This window comes from Corvus moneduloides, chromosome 4 (assembly GCF_009650955.1).
Source record: "Corvus moneduloides isolate bCorMon1 chromosome 4, bCorMon1.pri, whole genome shotgun sequence".
NCBI classification, from domain to species: Eukaryota; Metazoa; Chordata; class Aves; order Passeriformes; family Corvidae; genus Corvus; species Corvus moneduloides.
In genome coordinates, this window is record NC_045479.1 from 62,426,294 (window position 1) to 62,450,380 (window position 24,087).

Below are 24,087 nucleotides of genomic sequence, written 5' to 3' on the forward strand. Positions count from 1 at the left end.
TAAAGCCACAAAGAAGAATTGAAAAGCAGTTTAAACACCCCCAGTCCCCTAAAGCAATGGGTACATATATATGTGTTGTAAAACCCTCTCTATCCAGGAGTTTGGACACCTGCAAGAGTCTCTGCAAGACATCCCTCTGAGTGGCATTTCCCACTTGCAGTCCAAGAGCTCAGAACCCTCTCCTGAAGGAAGGTGCTTACAGATGCCTGTTCAGAGGTTCTGCAGGGCTTGCTCACTTTCTGAAGTGCAGTAGCAGAAAGAAGAGCAGGACCATCAGGACTTAATACTTCCTTTCTCTGTTTCTGAGACTGATAACTGACTGCAGCACTGATTCTGTTTTGAACAACTGTTCTAAAATGCGTGGATAAAACAGATTATCATAATGCACACAAAGCCTGCAGCTCAGACAATCTTTTGCCTTTAAAAGTGATTTGATTTAAAAATGAGTTCTTGGATTACTACAGCTCTCAAACAACCTGCACATAATGGATTCAAGAAAGGGAATAATTGAAGCTATGGGCACAATCTAGATAGAAGGAACAAAGAAAAGGGATGCTGGTGAGAGATGAGGGAGGTGGTGTAATAGGGTATTTTTTGATAGGCAATAGCAAAACAATGTTCCTTTCTTCACTATTGCATCAGTTCTCTTTACAGGTAATAGGCTCTGCATGAAAATATGCCATTGTGCACAGGCAGGAGTGTCCTTGCATTTGATTTTTCCAGTATACTAACTTGCCTGACCTTGGCTTAGGCAAAGGGAGTTCAAGTGATTCAGATCATACCATAGCATGTTCCATTTAACTGTTTACAGAAAAACTTTGTAAAATCAGGATGAGTTGGACATGATGAAGGGAAAATGATGATGCTTCCTCCTTCTTATCTGCTTTTTTAGCCCCTAACTCATGCCAAACTGATTGACAAATACATGTAACCCCTTGTGTGTATTAATCATAGTCAGCTAACCTTTATATCTCTTCGGGTGGCTTTATCTCTTTTTAGATAATGTTTACAAATGTGTTTGTGGATTTTTAGGTCATTATTGGGACAGGAGTTTCAGCTGGAATGAATCTGAGTGAGTCATACAAAGTGGATGTTGTTGGGAATATTCCTCAAGGGTAGGGATGATACATTCTTATTAAGACTGTGCCTTTTCTGTATTGCATATAGCTTTTATTGTATTAATTTATAAATATTAATTTAATCTCCAAGGTTACGTGCACCAGCAGTTCCGGAGATTCAGCTCATCCCAGCACTATTTGTGGATGCAGTAGCAATAGCAATAGTTGGATTTTCAATGGCTGTATCAATGGCCAAGATCTTTGCCCTTAAACATGGTTACACCATCGATGGGAATCAGGTAAAAGTAGTGGGGTTACTTTGTTGAAAATTCTCAGTAGCACCTTTGTTACATCATTAAAGTAGAGTGTGATATTGGCAAAAGTGAGGGTTTTTTCAATAGTGGAATCAGGCCAGATTTTTGACAGCCTACACATTTAAAGGCCAGGAATTAGTTTTAAGTTCTTCTTCTGGCTGTGTTTAGATAACCAGTTTCACTTCTAGCTTCATTTTGGGACACCTACTTCTGCTATATTTGGAATTATGTATGAATATTAATTGTTGGGACAGACATTACTCGGCCATACTGTCCTGATGAGCAGCTACATTTTCTTTGCTTTCTGTAATAGAGCAAAGCATAGAGTTCCCATGGGATAAATACAGTACCTTATGTGTCAAAGAACTCGTCTAGAGTTTAAAAATTCCAATTATGTTTTATAATTTCTTCTTATTCCCACCCATTGCAAGTGGGCAACTTGTCATTTTCTGCAATTGGCCCTGTCTGTACTTGGCATTCTGAGCATGATTTGAGTGATAAGGACTGTGTTTAGGGACTCCCTAAAATGAAAATTATATGTCCTCCTCACCTACTCTGGCCTTCCTGTGCAATTTAGAATCAATATTGCAATTGGATTATTGGTCGATATCATTGTGGTGTCAAGGGAGATAAGAGTTCCTGTGCTGTAACACATCTCCTGGAGCACACATCTGACACAACACAGATCAGCTGTTCTCCCTTCTGAAAATTACTGTCTTCCTCTGAGAGTAAATGGAGTTTACCTACAGAGTTTTACATCTGATTAGATTAATCTCATCCTTCATGTCATTGTGCTCTGTTTCCCAAGGAGAAAAGAGGACAAATCTGTAGCTGCATGAATGCAATCAGTTCTATTTACATTAAACATAATCATCACTGACCTGAGTTCAGCATCTAGATCTTTTCCTCAGGAGGTGCCAGATTCTACTTCACCTGGGTGTTAAACTGTAGAACTCCTTGTCATAGTAGCAGTGCATGCCAAGTGTTTAAATGAGTCCAAAACCAGATTGTACAAATGCAAAAGAGAAAAACTCATTGAGAACTATTGGAAATGTATGACTCAGATCACTCAGTTACAAACAGCAAGATGCAGAGTAATCTGGGGAGGCTTCATTAGAAACAAATCATTTCTTAGTCATCAGAAACACTGTACTGAGGTAGATGGAGCTCTTATCTCACTCACGGGAGCAGTTCTCATGTGGGCTTTACCTGATGAAGCAGTGAATACTCAGTGGTTTTTCCATGTACACCAATGGATTACCACTCATGGAAACACAGGCAAGGCTGCTCATGGTCTTAAACATGTAGTTTAGGGTGAGAAGCAAAGAATCGTGTTTGCATGAGGAAACATTTTTCATGTATATTCAGGGTTAAAACTCAAATTATCCCCAAGATGAAGAAATGCTTAAAACAAGCAGTGCTGTCATTTATTTTAGTTTTCAGTCTGATTAATTCTTGTAACATTTAGGGATGGGAAATGTCTCCAGCATTTCATCAGAGACTTTGTTTAACAGATGATTCAACGTGCATCAGCTTGTGCATGTGTGAGGACTGCAAATATAAGCTACAATTAGGTTGCTTATTCTCTACAATGAAGTTGCTAGAAAGCACTGTAAATAAGATGTGGTTGTTAATATCTATGGATAGCTCCAACTTGGTATACCTGCTAAGTATAACTGTCTTTGGCTTTTTTTTGCTCTATTGTTTAACACAGGAACTTATTGCCTTGGGAATATGCAACTCTGTGGGGTCATTTTTCCAAACCTTTTCAATCACTTGCTCAATGTCTCGGAGTCTTGTCCAGGAAAGCACCGGTGGAAGAACTCAGGTATGTTAAATACCTAAACCTTGAGCCAAACAAAGTTTATACTCTTTGGATCTCCACCACTCAGGTCTGAAGCTTATCTAGATGGCTGTATTTCTCTGCCTGGGCCAGAAGAAATAACTGAAGTTTCCCATGTTTCAAATCCAGACTGGGCTAGGATAGAAAGCAGCATGACAGGCAAAATGGGTGAACTAAATGGAAGGAATCAAAAGTCATTTGTACAACCAACCTTGTTGAAAGCACAAGGGGTTAGTTGATCTGTAATATTTCCCCTTGGGGACACTTCTAAATAATCTCTGCCTTTTTTGTGTTCAGATTGCAGGTACACTCTCTGCAGTTATGGTTCTGTTGGTAATTGTGGCTATTGGATACCTTTTTGAACCACTTCCACAGGTAAGGGAGCTTAGCAAGTTAGACATTGCATTGACAGTGAACAGAGGCCCATGAGTATTGCTTGAACTTGAGAATGTGGGAGGGTTAACAACAGTTAAGCTTTGATCCAGAAGCTTTTAAATTTTGTATGCTTTTTTGCTGTAAATTAGCCTAGAAATAAATAGTGTTTTGAACGACCCATCATGCTTTTTGTTGTTGTTTTTAGTATTGGATATCCTGGACTCTGTCTTTAGAACATAAGAATACCTTCAAGCAATTCCCCTTTAGAATTGTTTAGGTTGCAAAAGACCTTTAAGAGAATTGCATTCAGCTGTTAGCCCAGCACTGCCAAGCCCACCACTGAATCATGTCCCTAAGTGCCACATCTACTCGCTTTAAATATCTCCAGGGATGGTGACTCAACCACTTCCTGGGTAACCTGTGTCAATTCTTGACAAACAGTTCCATGAAGAAACTTTTCCTCATATCCAATCTAAACCTCCCCTGGCACAGCGAAGTGATTTCCTCTCATTCTGTCACTTTTTACTTGGGAAAAGAGTCCAATGTCTACTGCTTCAGGCAGTGTAAGTGTAGCAGCATGAAGTGTAGGAGCATGTGGTTCCTCTTGCTAAGAAAGAGTAAATCAAACTGTACTGAACTGGTTTGCCATTTCTGCAGCTGCAGTAAAAGCACATGTCCACTGAACTACCTGAAAAGCTGTGAGTTTTTAAATAGAACATCTGTTCAGTGGACTTATATCAGTTATAAAGCACACAAATAGTTATTTGTGATACTTTGAAGTTCTTACTTGGCATTGGGTTTATTTCGCTTCTGAAAATTGCATTTGTGTCATGTTCTTAGACAGTGCTAGCTGCAATTGTCATGGTGAACCTGAAGGGAATGTTTAAACAGTTTGGAGATATCATGCACTTCTGGAGAACCAGTAAGATCGAGCTGGTGAGTATTGCACAGCTCAGTGCATATAATTTACTATATTAAATTTGTTGCTATCCCCAGAACAGTGTAGAAACTTATCAAGGAATTACAAATTAGTGTTGTACTGCAGATGAACATAAGACAGGGAGCTGTAAGCACCCTGGGAGAGTGATCTGTTGGAGACAAGAATATTTCTGTTGTTGTTCAACAATCTTGTAACTCAGGTCAGTAGTAGTTTGGTTGTAGTAAAAGCGAAGCTCTGGCAGTGTTTCTGTAGAACTGCACTGAAGGCTGTGGGATTGTCTGAAGAATTTGAAAACAGAGTAACAAAGAAAACCACTTGAAGGCATTTGCCATCTTTTAAGACAAACCAAAAACCTGGCTGGAGTGGGTCAGAACTAAGAGTTTATTGGCAGGAACATTTTGGTGGTATTTCTTTCCTGGATGAACTGGCTGATGGAACTGAGTTAGAGCTACTTGCAGGTCTTGAATATTTTTTTTTTATCCTAAGCTATTTGGAGTCTGATGATGATGGTAGAACACGACTTAAGGCATGAATTAATATGTGAGAGTTTGTCAGATGTTAAGAGTGCCATGAGCTTTTATGCCCTTCTGAAAGGTTAAGGCAATTCCCATCTGCCATTATGATGGATTACATTAGAGCCTATTCATGATCAGAAGTGATACACAGGTTTTGAAGTTGGGTTATGCTGCTGTTTTTGTTGTTAACAGGAAAAGATGCATAATAATTCAGACCTTTTCTTTGTTTTAGGCCATCTGGGTGGTAGCTTTTGTGGCTTCTCTTTTCCTGGGACTAGACTATGGTTTGCTTACTGCAGTAACATTTGCAATGATAACCGTTATTTACAGAACACAAAGGTCAGATTTCTTCTTTATCAAAATTAGTGTTTGGTGATCTATGTGGTTTTGTTTGTTTAAGGGGTGCAAATAAACAGAAGTCCATTCCACCCTTTTCAACTGCATGCTGTATAGAATTTGTTTCCTAAGATAGGTCATGCCCTTTAGCTCTGACTCAGGGTTAATGGGTTTTTTTTCTGAGAAAAATTTTAGAGGGCATGAACTTGCGCTGTCAGTAATAAACAGAAGTTTTTTCATTTCTCATAGTGGTTAATCTTGTTTATTTGTTTTAATGCTTAGAGTTTAGAACTTTAAATCTTCTTGTTGCCAGTTTCAGTACATGATTACATTTTGTGTGCACTAATTGTCACAGACAAGCTGAAGCTGTGTCGGGTTATCACGAGGTGAATGCTTAGGCATTTTAAAAGAAAGTTCTAATTTGTAAAATACTGTAGCTGCTCTTCCAGTTTTCAAGTAACTTCTCCCCATTCAAAGTGACAGAGTTCTTATTGTGAAGCTTTCCATGTCTACAGTGAAATGATTTCTTGCATGTGTGGATAGGACTGCCACGTGAGGCTTCTGGGCTCAAGGTCTGAGACATGCAGGTGGAGACTGTGTAAAAGTCTTGGTTTCATTGCATTGGAATGAAAGCAAATTGTGAGATTTCCACTCTGCACAAATAAGAGTATTTTTCTGCCATCTCTATACAGTTTTATTCTTGCAAACAGAACAGTTTTGTACTTCGCTGTCACAGTTCTTGTGAGTTGGGAATATTCATCTGCTTAGGCACTGTCCTGGGAGCAGAGTGGCTCTTTGAAATCGCAGCATGTTTTCTGCCAGGATGAGTTTGCATATTTGCTAGACAGTCAATGGAGTTGCACCAGTTGGTGCTGCAGAGAATTTGCCCTGTACTTTTGCATGCTTTGACTCATGTTTTTCAGAAAGACATTTCAGTGCTAAGCTTATGAATTGTTTTTTCACTGACAGAAACAAACTTTCTTTTTATTGTGTTCTGCCATAAACTGCTCGCTTCATTTAACCATGTTTAGATAATCCTGTACCAGAGTTTAGATAATCCTGTACCAGACAGGCCCTGCTGAATGACTGTTTAAAATAAGTTTCAGTCTGTGTTGAACACTCACTTTTCCACTTTATAAGTGATAATACAGAAATATTTGTTTCCTTTCTCTCTAGCCCTCAATACAGAATCCTCGGTCAGATTCCTAACACTGACATCTACTGTGATGTGGAAGAGTACGAAGAGGTAGGAATGTGTTCTTCTGCATTGAGGAGTTTCATACAGTGGAGCAAAGACAGCTGTGGCAATTTGCTGCTTTGCCCTACCACAGTCTACATGCAGTGCTGTCTGCTGTGCATTCACCTGTGTTGAAAAGAAAGAAATAAGTTTGGGTTTAGTAGTAGAAGCTACTTTGTTCAAAATGCAAGCTCTTTGTACTGCACGTACATTTCACCAGGAGCTGATCAAAAGTAGCTTTTATCTTGGTTCCGTTGTCCTAGTTTGTACAAAATGGTAAAGTCTTTAGGCCACAGGCCACCTTTTTTACTTGTGTGGCAGTATTGCATGGAATCCATGGAACCCAGGATCCAAATTTTGTTCTTCAGAATTGCACAAACTATTCAAAACAGCATCCTACCCATCCCCTGCTCGTGAAATATACATTATTAATGGCACAATTGCTCACCATGCACTTAGCTTCTCATAAATGCCATTTTTTTCAACCAAAAGGTGATGAAAGTATTATATTTTGTCAGTGCAGTGGATATAAACATGCTGTATTTATTCTCAAACAGCAGCTACAATTTTCTGCACTCTCTGCCATGTTCTCAGAGATGCTGCTATGAAAGCTACATCCCCCTTTACTGAGGAACCAGTCTGTAAAAACCTATGGAAAAAGATGCTGCAGTTCTGCTTTAAATACGATGCAAAGCAGGAGTATAGGTACACACATTTATATCTGTATGCAAAGGAGAGGAGACTCCACTTTGTTACACTGAATGCAGTCAGCATTTCCTCCTGGGTAAAGATGGGATTGGCAGCATATGGCAGGCTGGGTCTCTGCTTCTGGCCAGCTCATTTGCATGGAAAATGTCACAGTTCAGCCTGTTTAGAGATGACTGCATGTAAGGTACGGGAGAGAAGTGAGTATCAAGACCTGTCTGAAGGTCTGGATAAAACCAACAATTTGAAAGGTTGGTTTTTTTGGTACCTGGGAAGTCAAGAAAGAAAAAGAGAGAAGGAAGGAAGTCATGCCTGTAGAAAGGGAGGCTAAAAGGAAGCAATTCTAGGTCTGCATGATCTCCTCATGGTAATACCAGCTGCAAATAGCAACATCAGAGAACTGCAAATATTTAGCTTTTTTCATGGCTGTACATTCTGTTGTAATAAAGAAGGAGAAATGTTACCAGGCATTGATAGTGTGCAGTATTACACTGGGAAAAGGGGGAGGTTCTGATCTCCTGGTTGCATTTGCTCACAACAGTGCCAACCTTCTTTATTTGTCATGTGCTGAGAGCCATCCAAGCTTGGCTGTTGCACTGCTGCATGTTTGTGTGTCTTATGATCACACAGGGGCTTTTACTCTGTTTAACGGTGCACATCCAATATTTTCCTTAGGTTAAAGAATATCCTGGAATCAAAATATTTCAAGCTAATACATCACTTTATTTTGCTAATAGTGAGTCGTATACAAGTGCACTGAAGAAAAAGGTGAGTAAATTCTATGTCTGTGTCCTGAAAATTCAAACTGGTTTCTGAAACATGCTCATCTTTCAGCTCCTTTAGTGTAGCCCCTAGCACAGTGTTTCTTAGCCTGTGACCCCTGGTGATCTGTAAAATATGAGAAGGTGACCCTCCAGCCAGCTACAGATTATCTTAGAAAGCAACAACATGGTGGGAGGGAATAAACAGGCAAGTGTAGCTTCATTCTGCCTGCTCGTTAATGGAAAGTGGTGGCTGCAGAGCACAAACCGGTTGAACTTTTTTTTTCAGCAGGAAACTATTTGCTGAAGTGAAAACAAAATGGGAATGAAAGTTTCCTTGTTGGGTAGCTAACTTTACTGGAGTGTAAGACTGTGGAATATTGTGGGCATTTAGTGCCTCTCAAGGCAGCAGATCACCTGCACACAGGGTGTGCCTCACTGCCTGTTTCACTGGGTGGCAGTGGCAGCAGCAGAACCGCCTAAATGGTGACAATTGCACCTGTACTAACTTCTGAAAAATTTTTCTGTAGCTCCCATGACGAGTCTTATACAGAACAGGTGGGTGGTACTTGCCCTCACAAAGTGAGAGATATTAGTGATTATTGCCCAAATGCACTTCTTTCCCCTTTGCTCTCTGCACTCCAATCAGCATTTGGTTGAAACACAACACTCTGATTTTAAGAAAACAATGAGATGCATCTCTCCCTCATCTTATTAATACAGTGCTTGCCAAGATGATTCCTTCTTTATACTGTTCTCACTCCCACCAAGGGAAGCTGGAAAATGCAGGCTCCTTGTTTAAATTTATGGCAGTGATTAATTCAGTGCAAATTGATACTCCAGTGCCATCCTAACAAGCTGAATCTGCTCTGATCATGCTTTCTTCTCCTGATAGACTGGAGTGGACCCTGGTGCCTTATTAGCAGCGAGGAGAAAAGCCCAGAAGCGCCATGCCAGGGAGATAAAGGCAGCAAATGAACACAGAAAGAAAGCTGTGCTGAAACTCGTGAACTCTTCGGTAAATATTTACCTCTGCTTTATCAGGCTGCTTTCAGGTGTTACCATTCTTGTGTTTTATACAAGGTGCAGAGTGCTGCTTGGGGAGCAGGGCTTAGGCAGCAAGTGCTGTGCAGTGGGGACAGGTGACTGAAGGAACAGTGTAAGGATCAGAGGCTCACTGCTGGATTGGATAATTCTGTTATACCTTGATTGCATTCAGGTAGCACAGAGTGGCACAGAAACTCTCCACCCTGTCATGTTATCTCAGCATTGGTGTTGGCAGAAATCAAAGAGACTCTGCCCCTCTCCACACACTTGGAATAATCATGTAGAAATAAGATATAATAAAATAATTCGAATTAGCAGCCCTTGTGATAAGAAGGTGGCATCCCCTCTGCTAATTCTGGCATGGCCAAGTGGGGCAGATACACTGAGAAGGGTTATTTAGGACACGCTTGTGCTTTTATGCATGTTTAAACTCACCCCCGTGTTGGGAACTGGTGTGTGATTTTACCATGGGAAACCTAAAAAAAGCCTAACTTGAGAGCCTGATTGCTGTTGCTTATTTTGAATCATAGGCCTTGATGGGATTAGCAGGGATAAGGCAAGGAAACGGAGTAAAAATATGTCAGTAAAAATGAACAGGTGTCATTGTTTGCAGGAAATGGGTAATTCAGTCCTGAGATACCAGCTTTAAGCTGCTTGTGTGTGACTGTAGAAAGGCTGGGCATAAGAGAACAAACCTTGATATACACAAGATATGGAAGTATGTGTGCTTGTTAAGCCAGTTTCTGTAGTAACCACAAGCTGTACACCTTTTAAAGGCTTAAAGAACACATGAGTGAGGGGAGGAAAGGGATTTATGTTGAAAAAGCACTGACTGCCTCTAAGCTGTATTTATCTTCTCTCCCAGACTAACGACGTAGAAGCAAGTGTAAAACATGAGATAGCAAGTGATGACTTACCTGTGAATGGAAAATTTGCAGATTCTAGTGTACAAGACATACCTCCTGATGAGCATGAATATTTTGTGGAGCCCAAAACAAATATTCACTCTTTAATTCTGGATTTCACCCCAGTGAACTTTGTGGATTCGGTTGGAGCAAAAACACTAAAATCGGTAAGTAGGGATTTTTTCCCCAGAAAAACCCATAGAAAGCTTTTCAGATACCTAATAAGGAAGCTGTCAGCATGAGACATAACTGCCTGCTCAAATACAATCCAATATGTCACCTCATCACTGGTTTAATTCTGTAAGTTTTAGCTGAATGCTGGGGAATGTGGACTCTGCAGCTTTCACAGTATATGGCTTCCAGAACTGCAGTGTGCATGATGATGTATTATCTGCATTTAACTTCAGCTTAACTCTGTTGTAGATTATAAAAGAATACAAAGAAGTCGGTGTCTGTGTCTGCATTGCCAGCTGTAGTGGTGAGTTGAGATTTTTTTTTCTTTTTTTGTGTTCTTTACGGGAGAGATTGTGTTTTATCTCTTTCTCTCTGCTCCCAAATTTCCTGCTGCCAGTAGTGCCTCAGGAGTATCAGCACTTCACGTAAAATTGGATTTGAGGAAAAGCAAGCCCATATGCATTAGAGCTTTAACTTTAGTGGAAGTAGAGCACTGATGTAATGATCTTTGTGAGGACTGGATCCTGCTCCCATTTCCTCCAGCTGGCAAGTTGTGAATGCCACACTGAACTTTGTATCTTGAAATTGTTGAGGTAATGTAGTAAGGAGAAAAGCCTGAAATGTTCCAATATCCGGTATTTGGGATTGTAGCATCTTCTGCCAAGAACAGGCCTCTGTCTATGTCTGCATAAGAGAATTACCTGTTTGGACTAGAAGTAGCATGTGATCCACCTGGCTATTTCAAATTTTTTAGTAACAACAAGAGAACAAGCTGTCATCTTTTTCCTGGCATGCCATTGTCTTCCATCTTTGTAATTAAGTGTATTCACTGATGCCATGTTTGGGTTTTGTTTTATAGGCCCTGTTATGAATGAGCTGACAAGACTGAATTTTTTTGATAAAAGTGTAACAAGAGAGTTGCTGTTTCATAGTATTCATGATGCTGTCCTTGCTTGCCAAGTGAAAGATGGGTGTGCTGCACAGGCTGACTCCAACCTTTGAGGAGTGGCATCGAGCAGAATGGGAGCCAGATTTGTGCTGATGGAGACTCTTTCTGAATATTTAATTTGCACAGTTTGAAGAGAGCCTGAGGCTGTTTGTATCTATGGGTATAGGGTGGTGCTTATTTTTTGTAGGAAGAGTGGATAAGGAAATGTAAGCCTTCATGCTCTTGAATTTTTTCCTTTGATCAGGGTATAGCCTTCCAATTATACACAAGCACAAAATTATGCAGGAAAAGAAAGTTCAGTGTATTCTGCTGCAATCAGAATCTGGTGGACAAGGTGACATTCCTGTTCATGTTGAGAAAATGGGCACTTTAACTCACTACGAGTGGGATCTTGCAGGAGGTAACTGTTCTGCAAGTGCAATACACTGTACCAGTGTCTTTAAAGAACTTTCTTAGATGACTTTTAAAGCCTGATGTCAACATTTATAATAATCTGATAGCTGGATTAATTGAATTCACACTGGTGGCATTTAGCTGCTGCTGTTTTTAAACCTGGATGGTACAGTTATCTTTTAAAAAATATCTAACCTGTCTCAGCTGTACTCACTTCTTCATTTTTGCTCTAAGTGAACTTCAAGTCAGAAACTCATTAATTATTACATTATCAGTATGGTACTTGCACTGCCAAAACCCAGTTAGGCTTTCTAGAAAAGAACTCAGATGATTTTAAGCTAAACTTAATTTAGCTTTAAAGTTTGCAGACAAAACTGGTTTAAGACAGGAGTGAAGCCTATTTATATTAAGAACTGATGCCCTATATGCAGTCTCTTAAGTTGGAATGAAAATTTAAGCAAGGTCTAAAGTCTCAGTGGTCAAAAAAAAAAAAAAAAGGTACTTTTCTGTTGCCCATCTTCCTCCCAGTAATGCTGCTTCTGCCTCAGCTTTTAAGTGCTTTGAGAAACAGGGTTCAATAGAACTCAAAAATGGTTCATGTTTGGGTTTTTTAAAAGAAACAGTGGCATGGGGTTTCTTTTTCTATTGTCAGCCTGGCCACTGTGGTACTGCCTCACTTCAGGTGTGAGATGAAAACCATGGAAATGGAAGTCATGCAAAAGAAATCTTCAGTGCCCCTGTTTCCCTCACAATAATCACTGTGAAGCTCAGCAGAAGCAGGAACCTAAAAGTCTTTCTCTGCAGGTTATTTTGACAGCACAGGACATCAGTGACATTTCATTCAGCACCCTCAAATCACAGGTCCTGTGCCTAAGGAATTCAGACACCTTCCTCACCTCTGATCACAGAATGTAATACTCTTACTTTATTTCAGGCTCTGTTGCAATTAGGGCTTGCTTCAGGTAAACTGTTTCCCAAGAACCAGGGAAGTCAGGAAAGATGCTTTAATTTCTCAGACTCCCCTGCCCATAGGGATGGGAAGCTTTCTGCATCAGAAATTGCTGCTTAGCTGGCTTTCAAAGGATGAAGTGCATGCATGTCAAGACATTGTGTGTGTTTATTTAAACAACTTTTGGTACATTTTATAATGTTAACTAGTTCAACAAGCCTTTGTATCTACTACATACAGTATATTTTTCTACTTTCAGCTTGTCGCAGCTTCAGTTTTTAACTCTGTAGTCTCTTCAGTTCACGTTGAAATCCTGTCAACTTCCAAAATAAAGTGATGTCACTTGTGAAAATTTTCTGCTTTGTCTTGGTGAGACTCTGTATGAGGGACAAGCTGAGGGCCCCAGATAGAAGTGTCTGATGCCAAGGGATGGGCCAGGAACGGTTTCCAGCTCCAGGCGGGTCTTGCCTCTGTGCTGGTTCCTGCTCCTCACTCCTGGCACCCCCACAAAGCCCTCTCCCTGCCAGGCCTCACAGGGATAGAACTAAAGCTGGATCTCCCATCCTGGTAATAACAGCTGCACTTCTGGGGAGTTGCTGAACCTGGACTGAGAACCTTTGCCCAACAAAGTCCCACATCCCAGACCATGCAGACCAAGTGCTCCTGCAACCCCCAGCAGTGCTGGTAACTCATCCTGTAGAACAAAATCTGGCAGCTTTTGCTCATCTGTTCCTCTGCTTTGCTGCCACCAGCTGAAGCACTGCTTCCTCCTGGCAGCTTGAGCCAGCCCCTGAAAAGGGAACCCACTTCCTCTTCCCTGCACTGACTAACAGACTTCTTAGTGTTAAATCCTACCTTAGGCTTGTTGGTGTGAGAATAAACCACCCTGGGTCCTTTAACCTTGTAACAGGGCTCCAGTTTGTCTGCAGGGACAGGGGAGGGCCTCCCCCCTCACTGCTGAAGCCCCGCCACAGCAGCTGGCAGTGGATGGCCTAAGTCTGGGTCAGTACCTCGGAATAATCAGGGTCACGCTCCTCTCCCCTCCTTTTTTTGCAAGAGTACTGATGATAATTCAGGATACCGGGTAAGATCCAAACTCTTCCTACATACTTCACTTAATCCTTCTCAAGGAGAAGCTACACTTGATTTGAAGTGCTGCTCCTGATAAAGAGATGCTGTCAGTGCTGCTTTCTGAAAATGAGAACATTCTGTCCCACCAATAAAGTGGCATCCCTCCCTAAAATGTTCTTCCTGAAATGACGCACACGTGTTGAGATTGCCCAAGTTTCCATATCAAGATACTGACTCCAACCAGAACCCTAACCCAGTCCATGGGCTGGGTACTCTCTCTCCATATTGCATGCACTTCCTCTTTAAAAAAAAAGTAAAGTGGCTTCATAATTTGAGCTTGATAAATTGATGGGTCTCATTTTGATACAACTGACAATAAAACTTCTCTCACTTCCAAGACAAAGCATTTCCCAAAAGTAATTTTTCCCCTCAGGTATTTCTTCCACCTCTTCCCCTCAAGCCACTTTAAAGAAACGCTTGAAAAAAGGAAAATGAAAGGCTGTTGCTTTTTGTTGACCACACCCAGCTCTACAGGAACATGTCAGATGAACGAGGATTAACCTTTCAATGCTGCTTGTGGCCAACAACTCCCAGCCACTGCCCAGCACCAGGAGCACCAGGACCCTGTCAGGGTCATCCTGTGTGTGCAGCAGCATCTCAGACAAGTCATACAATATATCAAAGTGCTCACTGCTAGACTGGTGTCAAACTCTTCATAGCAGGATCAGAGAAAAGGAATCTTCCTTCCCTTAGCACTAAGAAAGTACACCTCCCTCCTCCTTGACCATTTACTATTTTTTAAAATACAACAAAGAATCTCAGCAAAAGGGATAAAAAAACCACCAAAGATAAAATAAACCACTTGTGATGGTACCACAGTGTTCACCAAGGGAGGGAAAAAATGTCCTTTCGTGTCTTCCCTGAGATGGGCAATGACTCAGACCACCACACATGCCTTCCAGTGGCAGCTCCCATTTTCTTGGGATACACCTACACCTAGCTGCCAAGCATCACACAAGCCTTTCTTAGTACCCTCAGAAACACTGGAGTCACTAAGGGGTCTTCCCATACCTCTATGGCTTGGATTTCAAGTTCTGGAGTGTAGATGGTGACCAGAGATCTAAACTTGGGATGTCTAACATTGCCCAGGTATCTGATTTAAAATTACCTGTGGTTTAGGCTGTGCTACTGTAACCTCACTGAGATCTCTTCCCTACAGGAGCAACACTCTGCTGGTGTAGAACACTCACAATGAACACACACTTACTCTTTGGAACACTCCCGTTTAATTCTAGATTCCAAGAACACAACATGAATCTCTACACTTGGATTTTGTTCCACAGGAAGTTTAGGAGGAACAGGAAGACCCCGCCCAGGTATTAGTTGTAGGTCATGTAGCGGGGGGTAGCGCTGAATTTCGCGTACGATTTGATGACTTTGTTCACTGCCTCCAGGAAATCCTTCTCGGTGGCGATTTTCCGGCGCGCTCGGATAGCGAACATTCCTGCCTCCGTGCAGACACTGCGGATCTCGGCGCCTGGGAAAGACAGGGATAACTCAGCACTGACTGCCAGGGGACACGGCCCATACACAGAACTGTTCAAAGAAATGAACACATTCAGCTTACCTGTGCTGTTAGGACACAGCCGAGCCAACAGCTCAAATCGGATGTCCCTCTCCACACTCATCGAACGAGCGTGGATCTTGAAGATGTGAGTTCGTCCCTGAAGGGAAGGGGACAGGGGTGTTCAAGGCATGACAGAGGTGATGACTCCAGCCTGCAGCTGTCTGTGTCCACAGCACAGGCAAATGGAAAATACACCTTGTATCTGCTGCCCAGCTATGGTTTCCCATGTCTGCACTGGAATGTGTAAGTGCCCATCACACTAAATTAAGAAAATAACTTTAAAAAGGGCTTTCATCATAGAAGTACCTCAACAAATCTCTCTCAAAAGAGCCAAACAAAACACATTCCAAATTCTGAACTAAATCGTGGATCTGGTTAAAGGAATTTTTCTCTGTTGAGGCAGGAATATACAGCGATTATAGCTGCTTAGTATGGCTTCTCGGCTGGGATGGAGTCTGTGCAGCGTGGGAAAACCTTGGGCACACCTTTAATCACCCATATTTCCATGCAGTTTCACATAATTTAAGAGTGCTGCTTTTTCTATTTCTCATAAACTTCCAGACAATGATGCCCTAACTGAAGAGACACTCTGGTATCAGAACACACTTGGCTGGGGAATAAAGAGTTCTCACCTCAAGATCAGGCAGGCTGAACTCTATCTTCCTGTCCAGCCTGCCAGGCCTCATCAGCGCTGGGTCCAGAGTGTCGGGCCTGTTTGTGGCCATCAGCACTTTGATGTTGCCCCGTGGATCAAAGCCATCCAGCTGGTTGATGAGCTCCAGCATCGTGCGCTGCACCTCGTTGTCACCCCCGGCCCCATCGTCAAAACGAGCACCTGGAGAGGAGACACGCAAGTGACACAGAGGGAGAGGCACCTCCAGGCCATGGACACAGAGGTGTCACAGTGGCTGCCAACACAGGACACCTGGGAAAATGATTTTAAAGTGCATACAAGTATTTGTGATGAACTGAAAAGGTGTGAGGGGGTTATTTGGATGACACATTTCAAACCAAGAGTGAGTGCTGGATCTTCCTCCTTAGTAAGAAAGGGCCTCTATCTCCCTGCCTAATAACTGACCAAGCTGCTGGAATTTACCCATGTAGCTTATTTTGCCCTTCCCAAAATCATCCTTCTCCCTTGTCTATGTAAAAAATTGTTCTACTTTCAAAGGACCTAAGCACTTTCTTTGAGAAAAAAGCATAATGTTCAGGAAGTAATAAAGACTTGGAGTGTAGTCTAGAAGATGAATGGGATTTAAGTTAATAGTACTTTTTTGCAAACAAAATACAGGCTTTCTTCACGGAAGTTTGAATAATCTGGGTGTTCCAAATGTGCAAAAATGGCTTCCCATCTGGGCTATATAAACCACTTCTTGGCAGCTTTGTGGACATGGGGTGTGCTGGGAGTCGTTTTGCTAACTCAGTATTTACAAGCACTTTCCTTGAAATGCAGCAATCCAGATAAAGAACTGGATAAGAAAACCTGGAAGCTCTCACAGGAGGTTAGAACTGTAGCTACTACAAACATACCTCCAATAGCATCAATCTCATCAAAGAATATAAGGCAAGCTTTTTTAGTTCTTGCCATTTCAAAGAGTTCACGAACCATTCGAGCTCCCTGAAAGCAAAAAATAAAGATTTTATTAGAGATTTGAGGTACATTAAAGGAAAACTATCAAAATCAAACTCTCCATGCTTCCAAACACTTCTAAGTTTCCAATGAAAAAACTCTTTTTAAATTTCTTCACATATGTAATGGGACAATTATAAAGCTTAAAGCAATTTATAAAGGAGAGAAAAATTACTGCTCTTAAACTCAGAAGTACAGATGAAGTAATTTACATCAGGGCCAACTGGAAAGTGGCAGAACTGGGAGTAGAATCCTAATTCCAGAGTCCTCCTGAACCACAGACTGAACTCTGCACTGCAAAATCCCTTTCATCAGTGACAGCAGACCTCAGGTCTTGTCACCAATGCCTGAGCTGCAGTGATTTGTCTGACAGCTCCTGCCCCCCTGCACCTGCAGCTTCCAAGTACATCCATCCCTCACCCCCACTGTGGTGTCGGGTACCTACAAGGGGAATCTACAAACTCCTCCACACTCCATCAAGCACCTGCTCTTACCTCTCCCACGTATTTCTGCACCAGCTCAGATCCAATCACTCTGATGAAGCAGGCATCAGTCCTGTTAGCCACAGCACGGGCACAGAGGGTTTTGCCTGTGCCAGGTGGCCCAAACAAAAGCACTCCTTTGGGAGGCTCAATTCCAAGGTTCACAAATCTTTCAGGCTGTGGAGGGAGACAGAAGGCAAGGTTATGTGCAGACTAAAGATTGTGTGCATCATAGAATATATGCAAATTGAGGAAATCACTAATGGGGACCAATGTAAAGGAGGCTGGTCTGGATTTCACTTGTTAAAACCCAGCTTCCTTTCACTCAGGTGTTTACACTCAGTGACATTGTCTTTTGCTTTTTCACATGCTAACAGATGACCAGAATACTTCCAAAATAATAGAAGCTTCAATCTGGAGGTAACTTACGTGAAGCAGAGGGGTTTCGACCACCTCTCTCAGCTTTTCAATCTGCTCTTTACAGCCACCAACATCGCTGTAAGTGACATCAGGTTTTTCTTCTACCTGCACAACAAAGAGGTGAGTGAGCAGTTACCAGCCTAGTGCAGCAAATATCTCCAGGCTTTTAACAGCCCACAACAAAATCCAGCTAAAGGAATCACAATTACAAGACAAAGCCGTGCCAAAATAAGTAAAAGCAATGCTCACTTGCATCATGGTGACTGTGGGATCAATCTTTGGAGGCAACGGGATATGGATTTGGTACTTGTTTCTGTCCACCCTGGTGAGGAAGCATGAAGACTACTATTTTAACACTGGTTAAGTAAAGTGTTATGTAGAAGCAACTCTGTAAATGACAAGCTGAATTCTTGAACTGTTGTTTTCTCTGGCATCAAGAGAACCCAGCCCTAAAAGCTAATAGCAGGTAGGCTAGGTACTGGAATTCTTTCTGCAGAAAATTTTAAGGTTTCCAAAACGATTAATTCCAAAGTATTTTGAAAACTAAATTTCAAAATATCCAACAGAGCAAACTGGCAAAACACTGACTCTGAAGTAACAGGTTTTACGTCCTCAGTGAACATTTCATTGCTGCCCTGTGCGTAACCAGAGAGTGCCAAAGAAGGACCCTACATAGGCTCCCTGAAAGCTGGGACCACTGGGGCCCAAATGGAAAGGTTTCTGTCCAATGACACATGGATTTTGTCAATTTTTGTCAAAGTAAAACAAAACAAAAGATTCCAGCAGAGCATACAGGTGAGTTTACTGTCTTCCAAGAGAAAGACAGTAGTGGCGTAATTTCAACCACTGCAAAAATTGGAAATGAGGGCTGTTGACCTGTCAAACTATGACATGAGACAACTCAGAGAAAGCTTCAGTCTGCAGGAAGACTCACAAGAGCACAAAGACTTTGCATACCCAACTCTCATGCCTTCTTCTATGTCAGTAGGTGCCACTTGGTCACTGAGATCCACCACAAACTTGGCAAATTGCTTGACATTGATAATGTACTTGGGATCCTCAGAGTCTGCATTGATGATCTTTGTGCACCTAACACAGAAACACAGTTACAGCTCCAGGCAGGCAAACTGGTTTGCTACCTGCATAAGCATCAAGAGAGTCACATTTTCCTTTCCAAATACAACAGAATAGCTGTTGTACTTGTGATGACATCATTATATACATTATTATGCAATCATTATAGCATCATACAATAACTGCAGGAGTAAGTACAAGTATAATGTACACTACACATAATCACAGTTCCTTTATGATTCAGTGGTAAAAAAACACTTTCAAGATGCACAACACGTGAACTTTATTTTTTAAAAGAAGTCCACACATAAGCTATAAATCAGACTGTTAGCACTATGGAGCTCTACTGGAAGGAGAAGAGTGCTCCCACCTTGCAACTTGCAATGGTTGCTCACTTTGGAGAGTTTGTTTATCTGCAGCCAGATCCCAAAGGGCAGGAGGAGCCAGGCCAGTGTCAGATTCCTTGATTCCTGTGTGCAGCACAAACAAGCTGAGGAGGAAGCAGCTAACTGGGGTGTCAGCCATCCTTCCCACACCAAACTCTTAGAAATAACCCTGCAGGAAGCTTTTTGAGAGACCTCCAAAACAACACACACACATCTTTCATGGACTTCCTAAAAAACAGTTTCCTAAAGGAAGAGCCTACATGCCAGCTGGACATTCAAATCCCAGCCTGGCCACCGTCCCAGACAATTTTGTAGTGTGGGGATGGTTACAGCAGGACACACATCACTGACAGTGGATATCTACATTTCACTAAAGGAGTGAAACTCACAAGTGCTTTCACTGAGGGAAAGCTCCAGTGCAAGGTATCAGAAAGTAAGGGATTCACATGGATGAAAAACTCCATAAATCTTCCAAAACATGGATATAACAAGTACCATCTCCATGATACAAAAAGAATCAAGATTATTTTACAAGAGAAACTGTGGTCTTCCTGGCAGAACCAAGAGCCACTGCAGGATTAGCAACAGGGCAAAAAACATACATCAGTGAAAGAAAAATTAGGAAACTAATTAATTATTATTGTTATTACTACTTCCTTATCTGGTGTCAGAAAGGGGCATTTGTTTCATGCCACCATTATATACAGAAACCACAGTTTTGATTAAAAATGTGTTAAATTACAAAATTACAAAATCAGATATACAGATTACTCCTGCCCAATCAAAATAAACATCACTTACTAAGCAAAAAATCTCACATTACCAAATAAAGAACTATGTTCTTTTGAGAAAAGCAACAACAAAAACCCAATGCAGAAGTTGTTTAAAAGCAACTTTTTACAACACTTGTTTTGGTATCTGTGGCTCTTCTACAGAAAGTTATCTAAGACAGCAACATACCAGTGAGCTCATTGATTTTCTTAAGCAGTTGTTGAATATCATCTTCTACTTGCTTGATCTGCCTTGAGTATGTGCTCTGGCCCTGGAAAAGGAGTATCACATAGATTTCGTAACTGAAATTCTCTCATGTTTAGGAAAAAATGACAAGAGCTGCTGAGCATCAAGATGTCCAACAGACTGTCTTGGTACATTAGCCAACCATTGATGACAGCCAAAACAGACAGAATTAACTTCCAGTAACAATACTTCTGTTTGCAAAAGTGAAGTGCAGCTTCACAACACAACTGACCAACTGTGAAGGTGGAAATTTTCCACATTTGTAAACTTTAAGGATTTGTTTTTCTTTTAAACCTGTTCAGCCTTACATTTTTAAACTATTTCTCCTAAAGAATAAAAAAGACTCAGTAAAATCATATATAGAGAGAATTCTGAATACACTTTCTGGAAACCATCTGTACAAGTGCTTTAACTACCTTACCCAACCTTTTCATCATCCACACAGGACAGCAGAAAGATCAAGGGGCAATTCTTGCTTGTGATAAAATGCATTTTTTGATCCAGATCTGCCTAACACAGGTGGATTCAGACCTGGATTTGCTCTGTAAGATCTCCTTTGTACGCCACTGGCAACAAAAAAAGAAGATGCAGTGGGAACAGGCTGTATTTCAGAACTTTGTAAAGAAGTCTTGGTGTCAGCAAAATTCAGGCTTCACCAAACATACCTAAGATGCAAGTTTCATCTCTCAAGAGTTCTTTCACAGACCAACTGTTCTTCCCAGTGAAAAGGGTAGACTGGCATTTTAAGCCTTACTGTCTCTGGAAAATGCCTCTCAACATTATGTTCTTTTAACATTAGGGCTAAAAGCAAGTCAATTTTGTGGCAAGAGGGGTCTTAAAATTATTTTTTGTGTAATCCAAGAAAACTGGCCAGTGAAAAAGCCCTAGAAAAGCCCTGTCCGTTAGACCCCTACAACAATCAGCAATGAGATATGAAACAATAATAGAGAAACAAACTCTTAACTACTTTCAAGTTAACAAAGCCACTGGATTATTTTTAGTGTTGCAGGCTGGGGCCTTCTCGTTGGAAGGTGAAAAGGGAGAAAAGATTTTGGCAGGAGAGAAAAGCATGAAGAGAAGCAGAGTTATGCTCTACCTGCTCAGTGCACACCCCTCCACTCCTGCAGGGTATTCCCCACAGGAACTGCTTTTTCTCTTTAACACTCCCATGTGTGTGTGCTACTTACATATGTTTTCAGCAAGGCAATATCTCCTTCATCGAGAGCTGAAACAAGACAGGAGAGACTTAGCTTCCGGTTTTAAAAACAAAGCCAGCAGTATTAATTCTGCTTCTAAAAGATGAAAACATGTATTTTAAAGAGATTCTTTTCATTGAACCACAGTGCTACAAAAAAAGCATCAGCTATCCAAGGAAAACAGGGTCTCCAGCTGCTCCCTTCAGTCCAAAAACCTGCACCACTCAGAGCTCATAACAAACAAGCTACTTCAATTCTGCCTCACTCAGAGTAGTTTCCCAGCCTGTGACTGTTCAAAAAAGGGATGGAAGATATCAAAACTTCATCTTTTTAACTTTTTGCTTCTAGATGTTCAAGAAAGCATCAGTGAAAAACTGTTACCACTTTCCACCAGTGATGTCTCTTCCAAACAGCCCAGTGTGAGCAGGGAACAGCAGCCAAATCTAAGCTGGTCTCAGTAACAAAACATCACTGTCAACTCCTAGTTTTAATACTGTAAAACAGGAAATATGGTAAGGGTCATACTAAATGAGAAAAAGTCTGGTCCAAATTCCCCTCTCAAACAGGAAGATCTACAAAAGGTGGCAAATACATGGTGAAACCCCACTCCTGTGTCACACATTGTTATTAACAGCCCTTAAAACAATTTCCTTACATAAATATTTATGTTGGGGGTTTTAATCCCTGTAAACTTTCAGCAGAATACACAGGAAAGAGTCTCCTGATTTAAATCTGCATTGTGCTGCCTTTTACTTGACTTGAACCTGGCATCTAAAACTTTCATTTCAGCCTGAGAACTCCCACCAAAGAACAAGCACAGTCAGCTGTTTCATGTGTTCAGTTCTGCACAGAGGTGGCTCCAGTGACTCCATCAACTAAGAAAAATATAACTCTGTTAGTGTCACTCTGCCACAGCACTCTCACATCACCTGGCATTTAACAGGCTTTCAACACCCTCTCTCCCTTCCCATCCCAGTTTCCTGTCTTGTCTAATTCCACTCTTTTTAAGACAGATGGAGCCCAAATCAGACAGTACGGGTGATCTGGGTGCAGTATGTGTTATACAGGATTCTGAAGACCTTTTATGTTGATCCTTACTTCTTTCCTGACTATTTGTACTACCCCATTGGGTTTTTTTTTATAGCTACTAAGCACTCTGTTGCTATAATTTAGAAATCTTTCTTGAATGGGAACAGTTCAAAGTCCATCACTGATTACATTTTGCAGTGCTTGCGCTTCCAGATGCATTAATAAATATTTACTAACACGAAATAAAAAGCCACAATAAGTTAAAACATGAGGAGCAAGCGGCAGCTTTCACACTATGCCGGTATCCTTGGAAAACTCTGCTGCCTTCCCTCTCCTGCTTCCCCGCAATTCCTAATGACAGAGGCAGCACCCGGGCAGCTCTGCGGCGCTCCCCCAGGCAAGAGAAAGAAATTATCATGGAATCATCAAGGTTGGAAGAGACCTTCAAGATCATGAAGTCCAACCCTCAACCCAGCACTGCCCCTGTAACCCCTAAGCCACGCCACCCAACAACAGATCCAGACGCCTTCTTTAACACCTTCAGGGACGGTGACTCCACCTCCCTGGGGAACCTGTTCCACTGGCTGACCACCCGAACTGTGAAATTTTTTTTCTAATATCTAATCTGAATCTCCCCTCCTCACCTTTAGGCCATTTCCTCGAGTTCTCTCACTGCAGGCACGGCAGAAGAGACCAGCCCCCAGCTCACCACAGCCTCCTTTCAGGGAGATTCAGTATTACTGTATCACGTTTTGTTGTACATTTTAAGTATAAAACTAAGTATTAAACCACAAAAGGCATTCTCTTCTCTCACGATGAAAAAATCGGGCATTTTAGAAACCTTTTTTAAGAGAACGAGACTTAAAAGGCGGATCGTCCCTTCCTCCCTTGAGGATCTCGGCGCTTCCCCGGCCAGCCCCACACGGTGCTGGTTCCGCAGCCCCGATCGGTCCCTTGTGGCGCAGGCAGCCCTGTCCCGCTGTCCCTCGGCATTCCCAGACCCAGCCCCTCACAGCGATGTTTACGCGAGGCGACGCCGGCCCCGCTTCCCATCCCGTCAGCGGCGGCACCGCCCGAGCCCGGGCTCCGGGCCGGGATGGGGGACACTCGCGGGGCGGCGGCCGCAGGGCCAAAACGCACATTAGAGACATTTTAAAGCCTTCTTAGTCCTTTTTTCCCCCGCTGCTCCTCCAGCCCCGCCGCTCCCAGCACCGACATGGCCGCCGGCCGCACCGCCCCGCCCCCGCCCCGGGCGCTGCTCGGAGAGTGTCCTCGCCATCGCCCCTCACCGCGGATGGGTTTGTCCTCCTTCTCCTCCTCCTTGGTTTTCCTCTGGTCGGCTCCCAGGTAATCCGGCATCGCGCCCACCCGCCTTACGCAGCACCGCGCCGCTTCCGCCCGGAACACAAACCAGGGTGCACCGCGGCCCGCGCGCAGGCAACTCCTTCCCCCCCGGCGCCGCGGCTGGCACCGGGAGTTCCGCGCAGCGCCGCCGGTTCATCCCGCTGCTCCGGGCAGCGCCGCCTGTCCCGCACCGCGGGAGCCGCTCCGGCCGCGGGAGCGGCGCGGGGGCGGCGGGGGTGCGGCGGGGCCCGCGGGGCCCAGAGAGGGCCGGCCGGGCCGCTTATGGCGCCGCACGCCGCCGCCGCCCCGG

General features: G+C 42.6%; 2 protein-coding genes across 8 annotated transcripts in view; one reads left to right on the forward strand and one right to left on the reverse strand.

Moving 5' to 3' along the window:
- SLC26A5 (solute carrier family 26 member 5) overlaps positions 1-16,448 on the forward strand; it is a 36,129-nt gene extending 19,681 nt beyond the window's left edge. For 2 of the 7 annotated variants that reach the window (XM_032105606.1, XM_032105609.1), the window contains 12 exons: positions 1,033-1,115; positions 1,210-1,357; positions 3,087-3,200; positions 3,513-3,590; positions 4,431-4,526; positions 5,278-5,384; positions 6,558-6,627; positions 7,999-8,091; positions 8,980-9,102; positions 9,997-10,203; positions 10,460-10,514; positions 14,792-16,448. In XM_032105606.1, the coding sequence (XP_031961497.1) occupies positions 1,033-1,115; positions 1,210-1,357; positions 3,087-3,200; positions 3,513-3,590; positions 4,431-4,526; positions 5,278-5,384; positions 6,558-6,627; positions 7,999-8,091; positions 8,980-9,102; positions 9,997-10,203; positions 10,460-10,514; positions 14,792-14,955 (1,338 nt within the window). In that variant the 3' untranslated portion in view covers positions 14,956-16,448. Of the gene's footprint in view, positions 1-1,032; positions 1,120-1,209; positions 1,358-3,086; positions 3,201-3,512; positions 3,591-4,430; positions 4,527-5,277; positions 5,385-6,557; positions 6,628-7,998; positions 8,092-8,614; positions 8,643-8,979; positions 9,103-9,996; positions 10,204-10,459; positions 10,515-11,069; positions 12,858-14,791 lie in introns of those variants that run through there. The other 5 variants (XR_004239584.1, XM_032105610.1, XM_032105611.1 and 2 more) reach the window with 5 other exon arrangements.
- On the reverse strand, positions 14,840-23,853 carry PSMC2 (proteasome 26S subunit, ATPase 2). The gene is made up of 12 exons (XM_032105613.1): positions 23,723-23,853; positions 21,396-21,433; positions 20,152-20,233; positions 19,176-19,275; positions 18,689-18,820; positions 17,981-18,053; positions 17,741-17,836; positions 17,324-17,488; positions 16,730-16,817; positions 15,832-16,034; positions 15,200-15,296; positions 14,840-15,109 (listed from the first exon to the last, which is right to left on the reverse strand). Exons 1-12 carry the CDS (start codon positions 23,790-23,792, stop codon positions 14,952-14,954), a joined length of 1,302 nt encoding a protein of 433 aa, XP_031961504.1. The 5' UTR covers positions 23,793-23,853; the 3' UTR covers positions 14,840-14,951.
- Between the last annotated feature and the right edge of the window lie 234 nt (positions 23,854-24,087).

What these genes read in the sequence shown, in the direction of transcription:
- PSMC2 (XM_032105613.1), bottom strand. Translation starts at nt 23,792, where the DNA reads ATGCCGGATTACCTGGGAGCCGACCAGAGGAAAACCAAGGAGGAGGAG. An exon ending in TGAGATTGATGCTATTGGAG is followed by an intron (nt 16,035 to 16,729) that starts GTATGTTTGTAG and finishes TCTCCTCTCCAG; the next exon opens with GTGCTCGTTTTGACGATGGG. An exon ending in GCTGTGTCCTAACAGCACAG is followed by an intron (nt 15,110 to 15,199) that starts GTAAGCTGAATG and finishes TGTCTTTCCCAG; the next exon opens with GCGCCGAGATCCGCAGTGTC.